This window comes from Dasypus novemcinctus, chromosome 10 (assembly GCF_030445035.2).
Source record: "Dasypus novemcinctus isolate mDasNov1 chromosome 10, mDasNov1.1.hap2, whole genome shotgun sequence".
Lineage (NCBI taxonomy): Eukaryota > Metazoa > Chordata > Mammalia > Cingulata > Dasypodidae > Dasypus > Dasypus novemcinctus.
This window is the reverse complement of record NC_080682.1, coordinates 30,715,064-30,727,850: the sequence shown is the minus strand read 5'-3', so window position 1 is coordinate 30,727,850 and position 12,787 is coordinate 30,715,064. Positions and strand designations below refer to the sequence as shown.

At 35.0% G+C, this 12,787-nt stretch overlaps 1 protein-coding gene across 1 annotated transcript; it reads left to right on the top strand.

Annotated features, from left to right (window-relative positions):
• The first annotated feature begins 6,373 nt into the window (after positions 1 to 6,373).
• LOC101440039 (olfactory receptor 4C5-like) lies at positions 6,374 to 7,300 on the top strand. The gene has a single exon (XM_004466631.5). It carries the CDS (start codon positions 6,380 to 6,382, stop codon positions 7,298 to 7,300), a length of 921 nt encoding a protein of 306 aa, XP_004466688.5. The 5' UTR covers positions 6,374 to 6,379.
• Positions 7,301 to 12,787: the final 5,487 nt, after the last annotated feature.

Below are 12,787 nucleotides of genomic sequence, written 5' to 3'. Positions count from 1 at the left end.
AATTAAAAGCTCAGAAATCAAGCCCCACATTTATGCCTGACTGATATTTGAGAAGGGAACAAAAAACTGTCACGTGGGAAAGAAGAGTTTCTTCAACAAATGATAGGAATACTGGATCCCCACTTGAAAGATAAAGAAGGGCTACCTGACACCACATACAAAAAATCAACTCGAATGAATCAAATATCTAAATATGACAGCCATAATCAAACTACTAGAAGAAAATGTAGGGAAGCATCTTCAGGACTTCATGTTACACAATATATTCTTAGATTTTACACCAAAAGCATAAGCAACAAAAGAAAAGTAGATATTCGGGAACTAATGAAAAATTTTTACAGACTTTTTTGTCTAAAAATGGTTTATCAACCTCTTGATAAAGAAAGTAAAACAAAAAACTACACAATGGGACAAAATATTTGGAAACTGCATATCTGATAAAGGTTACTATCCAGAATATATAAAGTAATCCTTAAACTCAATAACAAAAAGGCAAACAAAAAATGGGTAAAAGACTTGAATAGACAGCTCTCCAAACAAGATATACAAATGGATATAAAGCATGTGAAAAGATGCTCAAAATCATTAGCCATCAGGAAATGCAAATCAAAACTAAAATGAGAGACCATTTCACACTTATTTCAATGGCATCTATTAAATTAATGCAAAACATAAAGGGTTGGAGAGGTTGTCAAGAAAGAGGAATACTCATCCATTGCTGGTTTCAACGTAAGATGGTGCAGCTGCTGAGGAAGACAATTTGCGGTTCCTCAGAAAGCAATGTATAAAATTAGCATATGGCCCAGCATCCCACTACTAGGAATATAACTAAAAGAATTGAAAGCAGGGACTCCAACAGATATTTGCACATAATGCATATACCATTCATAGCTATATTATTCACAATTGCCAAAACATGGAAAAAATCCAAGTGTCCATTCACCTATGAATGGATAAATATGATATGTGTACACATACATTAGAATGTTATTCAGTCATAAATAGGAATGATGTCCTGATATATGTGTCAGTGTGGTTGAATCTTGAGAATATCGTATTGATTGAAATAAGGCAGACAAAAAGGCCAAATATTCTGTGAGCTTGCTGATTTGAAATATCTAGAATAAACAATCTCATATAGTCAGAATCTAGGATAAACGTGGAGAAATGAAATATATATCTGAATATTATTTAAAGGGGAAATGTTAGATTGTATAAATGGTAATAATAAAAATATTAAAAACTTCCATGAAATTTCAACACACAAACAGTGAACCCTAAGTTAAACTGTGGACTATAGGTAACAGTGCAAAACTGAAAATGAGCTATCTTTAAATGTAACCAATGCAAGGTGTTAATAATAGGGTATATGGGAATCCTGTATTTTGTGCATGACAAAGTTTTGTAAACTCACAAATTCACTAATTAAAAAAAAAGTAAAATGGAAAGCATGTAACTGAAACAGAACAACATAAAAACAAAATACATGTGCTATTAGAGTCTCTATGCTTCATGTGCACTAACTCTCAGACTCTGCTCTTCATTAATTTTTATAGAATTGGGAAATTAAGGCAGGTTCATATAATTTGGGTAAAAATCATCTAGGATACTAGCATGGCCTATTCGTGTAGAGGATATCTATGTTCCTAAATCTAAATTTCAGCAAACATCTTTTCAAACCTCTAGCCTTAAAAAAAAAAAAAAAAAAAATTCCCAAAATCAAAGTTACAAGGACATTGTAATTGTCCTTAGGGAGCTCAATAAAATGAAGCCAAAGAGGAAAAGAAGTTAGAGAAGTCCCTTTCTCCACCCTCTTTTTCTATGGGATCAGTCTTAGAGGTAAGTCCTGCCTGCCCTTAGCTGTACAACCAAAGCTTGTAAACCATCCTGTGCTGGTCTGAGTCAGCACTTTTTCAACCACAATATTCAGTGGGTAAAACACAGCAGATAACCAGAGCCTGATGAGGCAAAATGACAGCATGAACAGAGCTCAGGATTAGAAATCAGATCACTTGGGGCTTAAACCTGAGACTGCTAATTACTAGCTTTTGTCCTTGGTCATATGCCCATATATATGGAATGGTATGGGGATTATGAAACATATGGATGGTTTACTGAATGTAGCAGAGTAACTGATACATGAAAGTGTTCATTATTTGTTAGTTCTCATGGTATTTATATGCCCTTTATCTCCTACAACCTTTTCAGGAAATATCAATTCCTCTGTGAGCTTTTTTAGTGGCAACACAAAACACATAAAAGATATCAGCCTTAAAAGGATTGTGAATCTATATCAAACACTTCAAAAACTTGGCTATGTTTTCCTGCCTATGTTCTGTATTTGACCAGAATTCTAACATCCATAAGAAAAAAGAAGTCATGCTCTATATACGCATTGAGACAATTCTTGCCAGAACCTGTGTCAGTCACAGCAAGAGCTCTATTTTCCTGTATAGAAAATAACAACAGACAAAAACACTTGCCTCTATTCCAGGTGCCATTTAAGCAACATGTGCATTATCTCAAATAATACCACTAAGAATCTATAAGACGGCTTTCTTACATGCCTTTTGCATCTATGGGGAAGGAGGCTTAAAGAAGGTGAGAAAATTCTCATGGTTGTGTATATAGTAAGTAAATCAGCCAGTCCAGAAGGCACAGTTTATTATACTACAAAGCTCTTGATCATCAGCATGATTCACATTTTTAATATTCGACAGTGCTTTCTTTAGCCTACATGTGTTTATCCTCATGTCATCAACAGTAGAATAAAAGTTTTTCACTAAGCTAGATGTTTCACTTGTTATTTTTTCAATCCTCTGTATCACTCTGTGAAACAATTACTTCCATGACTAGAACATCTGTAACTAACTCCCAGACTCTATGATCATTTCTTAACCACAACCATTTAGTGAAAATTACTAGCACACCCTTGCTGTCTCTCCCCTTTCTACTCCACCCTTGGATCACAGATACTGTAGCCACAAGAGACAACAGCATGAACTAGTTTTACTGCTATATTTGGCCGAAGCTGCTAATTCTAACCCTCTGGGAACTGAAACCTCAGAGTATCCCTAACTCCTTACCATGAGCAATGTCCATTTAAATATTTCCCTCTAATCATGCATGAAAGTACTGTTAAGGACCGACTTTGGGAATATCTGAGCCTACAGACCTCTTGGCATAACCAGTTGCAGATTGTTGAAGGTCTTTATTTCTATGTTTCCAAGTCATTTTGATCCAGAATCAAGGGCCAAAGAAGTTATCTCCAGGATGAGCTTTGGTTTCTAAGAAAGAGGTTTAAAAGAGCTGAATGCAGGTACTACACAGGACTACTTTACTTTATTGCTAAGCACAGTATTTACAATCCCAAATTTTTCTTCTTTAACATAGTTTTTTTTTATTTTCCAACCTATAAATCAGGTTAATTTTAATCAAGTGACTTCTATAGTATAACTTACCTTGTCACCAAGAACCCAAACATGAAAAATGTGTAGGAAAGAGTCCTAGGAGAGATAGACTCCAACGATAAGGTGTTGCCCCATTAATTTCTTTTGAAGTCTAGAGATCTGTAAGTTCTGATTAAAGAAATTCATTTCTGCTCTGGGAAGCTGGTGGTCCACATTCACAGGGTGGTGGTAGCCTACAGTTGCCCATGAATTCAGATTTAAGAAGTCTTAGGAATAATTTTCACTAATTAAGGGGAAAAAATACCGTACTTAAAGTAAACATGGATGAACTGCAAAGAAGTTATTAATGATAGGTCAGTGATTGTTAATTCCACACTAGAGGTTTTTTAGAACAAAGTGTCTGCTACTCTCCAAATGTATTCAGAGAGGTAAGGACAGCTTGTGATTTATTTTTCTCTCCGGGTGATACTAAGTTTCAATTTACAGGTAAATTATATGTAAACATATTTCTGCTATCTCAGATTTCTATAAATAAGGACCAGACTAACCCTTACTTTGAAAAGCTGTCATTTGAGATGTATAGGCACAGATATAAGAAAATAAAATTTCTTTAATTAAATCATTTACTGATTGATTTAAAGGCAGTGTATTCTCTATTTAGAAAATTCAGATCAGAAATTCATGAAAGACATTCACAAAAATTTCCATTGAAAGCATAATTCAGATAGTATTATTTACCATAATATACTTTTCTACATACATATTTCATTTTATACAATTGATAGTCTAATATATGTGGCATTTTATGTTACATTCTCCACTTAGTATTACATTGAAAGTACTTTCCACATCCTTAATTCTTACAAAACCCTTTAACATCCACCTGATATTTATAATTGCATATCTGAATTGGTTTAATAGTTCTCTATAAGAAGACATTTGAGTTGCCTCAACTTTTTCACTATTATAAAACATATTGTGAAATAAAACTTGGATGGATAATTTTTGCCTGTTATCTACTTATCTAGAATAGATTCATTGGAGTAAGGAATACTAGACTAAGAGACATAGATAGGGTAAAATTTATTTGCAGAATATGTTAAACCAACACATCTTACAAACAATAGATAATATATCTCTCAGATAGCCTTGCAAATTTGCTAGTTAAAAATATTTCCCATTTTATATTGTACTTCTTGATATTTTAAGAAATAGAAAATTCTTGATGTCTCATATTTTTCACTGAAATTCATTTTCATTAATTTTGCCTTTTTTTATAAACAATGTGAATAGACTTAGTTTTCTAAATGCTATTTTTCTAGAAATAATTGTTGGTCATACTTTTTGCAATGATTTTCAATTGTGTTCCATGACTTTATGTAGTTGAAGCTATCATATTTGTCCTAGGTTTTATACGTTTTTACTTAAAAATCCCTTCCCCACGTAGACATGAGATACATGTTTATCTCATTTCCTTTTTAAAACAGATTTATGGTTTTTTAAAGGTTTTAATGCATATGATCTTTCTAATTTTTAAATTTTTCCCATTATTTCTTTTATAATATGAAGAAAATACTTGCCTGTTTTGAAAAATATTTATTAGTTATTGAAAAATTTTATTGCTCCTAGTGCCGTACTCATAATATTCTTTTTAATATTCTTTAAATTGATTGCCTTTGATAATAATTGATTCTTATTCAGCTTCTGTGAGTTCATAAAATACCATTATTGGTATTTTTAAATACTAATAAGCTTTCGATTTATTTAGCAAATCAAAAAAATTCTATTTTCTGGTATATCAATTTGTTTCCTTTCCCTCTTGATAATATAATGAGTAAATATTTGAAATAAGAATATTAATGTGTATATTTAAATTTTAGTTCTTTTATCAATTAATTTGGAAAGATGTAGAAAACTATTTTACTTTAGAATACAAACTTTGACAAAAGTATTATGATATCCTTCAATTCTTCTATGCCCTTTGCTATTTGTTCTACATTAAACATGAAAAAGTTAAGGCACAGTAATACAAAGAGTCATACAAATTTCACATGACTGAAAACAAAATACAAAAACAGTCTGTCTATGCTAAAGAATATGTTCTGTTCAAGAGATTATGGTGCCTGTGTTCCATCACAGTAAAGTATCTGTTTTCAAAACATTTCATGATCTTCCTCAAATGAGTGTTGATTTGTAAAATACTCCTGAAATTTACAATTCACTGAAGTTCCAAAATAGCGAATTGAAGAGTTTCAAATAATTCAGGGTATGTACATTGCATCATACTGTCTGTTCTATAGGAGATCATTTATCCAGAGGGATTTTGCTAACGAAATGTTTATATTCTTATACAATTTCTGTCTCAGTGTATCATGAGCTCAAAATCTGAACTGTCAGGATGTGTCTTACTGTGGCCTCAAGTACTCACTCATGCCTGTTGATTCTAAAATCACCACATCAACCCAACTTTCATGTTGTAATAATTTGATATTTTCTATTCACCCTGAAACAAGGCAAAGTTATAAGGAAACTAATTCCACAACTTAGCTTTATCAGCTAGTGTGATGAGAAACACAGGGTATTAGTGCTTATAGTCCAAGTCTATTCTCCACCTTACAGACTTCTTTCTATTCCTGTTTTTCTATGGCAGAAAATACTATGGCAATGATTGGAAAGTATCCATCCATGTAAAATGCGGAGATTTGCCTGACATTACAACAGTCATAGACCCATGCTCAGCGCATTTGTGTGTGGTCAGAAGAGGGCTATGTATTCAATATGAAGTTACTAACATGGCCCAACTTTAAGGTTAGGATTTATCTGCTCAAGAGTTTCCATCAATGTTAAAAGAAAAATAATCATGACTGATATATAAATTGCCTCATCAAAATCTATCTATCACTACTGCAAACCCTGTGATATTTGCAGATAAATCTTTTATCCAAATGATAACTTGGATCCATGAAGCAATGAACAACGTGACAGAATTCATCTTGCTCGGCCTGACGCAGAAACCAGACTTGCAGAAACTCTTGTTTGTTATGTTCACAGTTATATATTTAATCACCCTGGCAGGCAACCTAATTATTATAGTGACTATTACCACTAGCCCAGCCCTGGGATGCCCCATGTATTTCTTTCTGTGTTTCTTATCTTTCACAGATATCTGTTCCTCATCTACTATGGCCCCCAAAATGATATTGGATTTAATATCTCAGAAGAAAATTATCTCCTTTGGTGGATGCATGACTCAGCTCTTTGCAGAGCATTTCTTTGTAGGAGTTGAGATCATTCTGCTCACGGTGATGGCCTATGACCGCTACGTGGCCATCTGCAGGCCCCTGCACTACATGATCACAATGAATTGGAGAGTGTGTGGTCTCCTGGTGGTCGTGTCCTGGGCTGGGGGGTTTCTTCATGCCCTAATTCAAAACCTTTTTATCATAGGGCTACCTTTCTGTGGTCCCAATATCATTGACCATTTTATATGTGATCTTTACCCTCTGCTGAAGCTAGCCTGTACTGACACTCACATCTTTGGACTCTTTGTTGTTGCTAACAGTGGGCTGATCTGCCTGCTCTGTTTTTCTATTCTTATCATCTCCTATGTCTTCATTCTTTGCTCCCTCAGAACTCACAGCTCTGAAGGAAAAAGGAAAGCTCTCTCCACCTGTGCTTCCCATATTATTGTGGTCGTCTTACTCTTTGTACCCTGTATATTTGTGAACATTCGGCCCACAATCACCTTCCCTATTGATAAAGCAGTGGCTGTATTTTATACTATAATAACACCCATGCTAAACCCTATAGTTTACACTCTCAGAAATGCAGAAGTGAAAAATGCCATGAAGAAGCTCTGGAGCCAAGCATTGTTCTTGGTTAAGAATTGATGAGAATAAACAAGATGAAAGAAAATCTATTCATATATTTTAAAGTTTGGCAATTGCAAATGAAAATGGTCTTGCAATCAGAATTTTTAGGTTTTAGTACATTACATTATTTTCCAATCTGTATTCTTTAAAGTTTCCTCTTTCATAAATATTAATGTTTGATCAAGTAATGACTGTTTCCAAACAGAAACTTCCTTGAATTTTCAAATTATTGATAAAAGGAATAGTTTAATTGACATAAAATTGTTACAATGTTTAGAAAATCCATGCCTTTCTTTAATCAGTGGAACAGTAATTTTCAAATGTGAAATTATATAAGCAATAAGCCAATTATTTAAAAATAATGAACAAAAAGAAATAATAACTATTTTGTTGAAAATTCATATTTCTAATGTTAACTGCTAATTTCTGGTGGATTTATTATTAGAGATAGGGTTTCAACCAGAAATGCATGTATAGGGGATGAGAGAAAGTCCTAAGGGAGAATTCATTCCAAAATTAATGTTGCTGTATTGTATAACTTGAAGAAGCTCCTTTTTCACTGTTATCCAGGAGGCATTTTCCATGATTAAATTATTTAGTCTAGCTGGAGCCAAGTAGGAATATATACTTTTTCTAGCTATAACCATAGAGCAAATTGCACATGATGCTCCAAGATAGAAGCTTTGACACATACTTTTTCCCTCCAACAGTTTATTAAACAATGACTATCCAAAATTAATTTATGGGATGGATTTTTGCCTTTTGCTGACAGGACCAGAAATAGATTCTAAGAAATAAAAGTCACTGGTACATAACACAGAATTTATTGTATCTATGTAATCAAGACAGTTTGTACTTTCAAATATTAATATAAAATTGCCTACTAGTTGTTGCAGACCAATGAGATGGGGTGTCCTATGAAATGTAAGCACTTATATTTTAACTCTCAGAAAATAATCCAGATAAAAGAAGATTCAGATCAAAGCCAGGGCCAATCTTAGTGACCACTACTTATTCTTTAGAATTAACACATATTACTCCATAGCCATACTATATATTATTTTAAAAATATATTATAAGCAGAGTAATATTCAACAGTTAAGTAAACAACTCATTCCAAATGAGAAATCAGCTTGCTCAGTTGTGGCTAGCTCATTTGCTGGTCCCCAAATATGCATGTGCCCTAATCATATTTTCAGTCCTCTTGCATTTAAGACCATGTGTCTAGCTTACAGAAGTGAAGTGTACCTCACTCAGTGTGAACTCTTAGGGAACTATTAGGGTGCTGCTATCCAGCTGTTTTTTACCATGTTTTACCAAGCATAAGTGACTGCATTAAAATTGGAGGACTACACAGATGAAGCAACCTGGTTAACTGAGTATCTACACTGTGGACAAATGCCCTACAGAATCATCAAACACTCAGTGGATTTTATCTGTTCAGGAAATAAAATTATATTCTAAAAGTCAATGATATTTCAGAATTAATTTACTACTATAGCAAATTTACCTTATTCTGACTAATGTATTTATGAAATTTGTCTTAAAAGTCCCATAGATACTAATAAAGATACAGATTAGTATAGATCTTGCATTATCTTGTTCTCAAATATGGTAATGGAGAAATAGCTATCTTACAAAGCAAAATCCTTTCTGTTTCACCATAATACACTACTCCAATGAAATATTTAAATCATAAATATAAACATCCCCTTTTTTCATTTTACCTAATATGGAAGGCAATGGTGAAAAAAATTCTATACAGTCATAGAAAGAGAGTAGAAACAACAATTACAATCTCCAGTAAGAACTCAGACATCTAAGCTGCTTGAGTAATTTTTTTAGCTATTCTGGACAATTCTCGCTTTTACACATTCTTCTTAGCATATGCTCCAAAGTTGTACCAATTTCCTATAATCTGTATCTTTCACATTATCTTTTCATCTCAGAAGACTATTCCTCCCATTACTTGTCAGAAAAATAGAGATCATCACAGAATCATCCACTCATCCACAATCCTCTTCATCAATAAATGTATCTATAAACACTTTTCAGCTTTATGCTTTCCTGTCCAATGAATAATACTTGGGCAAGGATCCTATATATTTTTAATAAGTCAACATGTATGTGACTGTAGCAGTTTGATATGGTTAATTGAATTCCAAAAGTAGATATTGGATTATGTTTGTAATCAGGCCTGTACCTGGTTGTGATTAAGTTATGATTAGAGTTTGATTGGGTCATATAATTAGGATATTGAGTCTCTACTTCTGGGTGGGGGAAAGATTCACAGATAAAAGGCATGGCAAAAGACAGAGCTGAGGATTTTCGATGTTGGAGTTTTGATGTTGGAGTTTGATGCTAAAGTCTTAAACTGGAGCCGCAAGAAGTAAGCTCACAGAGGAAAAATAAGCAAGCCCCAGGAAGAGAGGAACCCTGAACCGAGGAAGAAGCAAACCCTGAACCCAGAAGAGAGGAAACCTGAACTCAGAGAGAAGCAAGACCCTGGAAGGGAGGAACCCAGGAAGCCTCACTTAGGTGAGGGAAGTAACTTATACTTTATGGCCTTGTATCTGTAAGCTCTTATGCCAAATAAGTACCTTTTATAAAATCAACCAATTTCTGGTATTTTGTATCAGGACCTCTTTGGCTGACTAATACAGAATTTGATACTGAGGAGTGGGGAAGTGCTTTTGCAATTACCAAAATGCTGGAATCGTTTTATAAAAGGATAAGGGGTATTTTTTGGAGGAATTGTGAGATGGTTGGAAGAAAAGACTTACAATGCTTTAAAGAGACTTTTGATAACAAGATGGATGCTAAAGAGACCTTTTATGATGCCTTAGATGTAAATGATGAAACTATTATTGGAAAATGGAGGAAAGGCAATCCATGTTTTAAAGTTGCAGAGAATTTAGCAAGATTAACACTTGGTCTTTTATGGAAGGCAGAATTTGAAAATAGTGAGCCTGGGCATTTAGCTGAGGAAATTTCGAAAGTAAACCCAAAGAATGTAGCTTGGCTTCTGCTTGCAGCTTTTAGCAAATGCAAGATGAGTGCAATATGCTGAGGATTGATCTGTCAGGCACAAAGTAAACAGAAACTGATTCTGGAAATTCCAAGACTCTGGAAATTAAATTCCCATGTGAAAGTGCCCCATTGGAGGACTTAACTAAATTTGGAACTGGTAAATCAAGTTGAAGATGCAGTTACCTAGGAAAGACTTGTGGAAAGTCTTACTGATGGCTTGGACCCTGCTTCCTGCATGCTAAACCAACAAGCATTATGAGACAGCTCTATGAACAAAACCACTGTCAGCCTGGAAATTAAAGGACATGGAAAGGAGAGATTGAATGAGATTTAAGAGGAAAATCATGGGATCTAAGATCTGGAATTAAGAAATCATCTTGGTCCAAGACAGGAATTCCACCCATGTGTACAGAGAGGGTAAGTTTACCCCAGCAGTTGAAGAGGGTAGATCTTCCCACTTGATGTTTAGGGAGTTTTGCCACCCCAGTATACAGAAAGGGTGGAGCACATTCCTAATGATTAGGTCAGTTAAGGTCAGAACACCATAGGTCTGAGAGGGATGGACCTGTCCCCCATGGATTAGGGAAGGCCAGGTGGTCAATTCATTGCTCTGAGAGGGTTGAGCCTGTATCCAGAAAGTTAGGGAAGGCTAGGTCATCAACTCGTTACTCTGAGAGGGTTGGGCCTGTATGCGAAAGTTTATGGGGGAGTGCTGCCTTCATGTCATTGTGCTAGAGGGGTTAAAACTAATCCAAAGATTGGGTAAGGTGTGCACTCATCCCAACATTCTTCAAGGGTGAGGTCTGGAGCTTGGTCCACACCCAGATGCTTGATAAGGGTGAAACCAAGAAAATGGTCATTGAGCAAGTACATTGAAAGGGTGGGTTCTCATAAGACACCAAGGAGAAGAAATCATAATCTTAAAAATGACTCTCAGAATGAAATCATGGAGGATGCCCTGCAGGTGTACTGAACTGTAGATGACCCATGACTCAGTATTTCCCTCACAACTTCTCCTTATTGTAATAAGAATATTTTCCCTTTGTCTGTCTATTTGTGTATTGGAAACAGAAAAATTGTTTGGTAAGTTTCAGAAGTCTATAGCAGACAGGACTTTGCCCCAAGACAAACTGTATTTCTTTAAATTGATTGTGATATGATTTAGTACTTGCATAGTTACGGATTAAAGGTTTTTTTCAAATATTGTAATGTCTTTTTGGAATTCAGAGGATGAAATGTAGCAGTTCAATATGGTTATGATTTCCAAAAATAGATATTGGATTATGTTTGTAATCTGGTCTGTATCTGGGTGTAATTATGTTATGATTAGGGCTTTGATTGGGCCATGTCATTGGGGCATTAAGTCCCCACTTTTTGGTGTGGGGGATATGGGGGAGACTCACAGATAAAAGGCATGACAATCAGCAGAGTGGTAACTCCTACTCTCTGGTTCATTGGTCTTACCCAGGTCTGCTAACAGGGAGGTAAAGATGGCCAACCACCACACCAGGAAATCAAGAGTGCCTACAACTGCAAGAAGAGGAATTGCATCCATCAACCATGTGGAATCTAAGCCCCCTCTTGATCTAGAGGTGGAGAGCACATCACCATCCCAGGGTCCACAAAATGGAGGAATAAAATATGGATTAGAGTGGACTTACTGATATTCTACTATAGAACTATTGTGTCTAGTAATAGAAAAAAATTTAGCATTAAGATGGAGAAAGTGACCACAATAGTTGCTGAGGGCAGGGAGAGGGAAGAAGAGATGTGATGTGGGAGCATTTTTGGGATTTTCAGTTGTCCTAAAAGATAATTCAGGGTCAGATGCTGGACTTTATATATTCTGCCATAACCCACTGAATGTACTGGGGGAGAATGTAAACTAGAGGATAAACTATTACCTATGTCGTGCAACAGTGCCCCAAAACGTGTTCACCAAGTGTGATGAGTGTGCCATGATGATGCGGGAGGTTGTTGGTATGGGAGGAGTGGGGTGGGGGTGGGGTGGGAGGTATACGCAAACCTCTTATATTTTTAATGTAACATTTTTTGATGTATATATCTTCAAAAATTACAATTTACAGAAATGATGAGGTGGGGGATGGGGAGTGGGTTTTATGGGACCCTCTTATGTATTTTGCTTTTTATTTTTTTTAATGTAACATTCCTTATGATCTATTCACGTTAATAATAAAATAAAATAAATTTAATTTTAAAATTAAAAAAAATTAAAAGACATGGCAAAGGACAGAGTTGAAGTTTTTTGATGTTGGAGTTTTGATGTTGGAGTTTGATGTTAAGCCTTAAGCTGGAACCCTGGGAAATAAACTCACAGAGGAAAAATAAGCAAGCTCCAGGAAGAGAGGAACCTAGGAAGCCTGAACCCTCACAGACATAGGCAGTCATCTTGCTCCAACACATGAAAATTTACTTTTGTGAGAGAAGTAAATTTTTCTTTATGGCCTGGTATTT

Excerpts from the sequence above, each read along its gene's own strand:
- LOC101440039 (XM_004466631.5), top strand. The coding sequence starts at position 6,380 with ATGAACAACGTGACAGAATTCATCTTGCTCGGCCTGACGCAGAAACCA.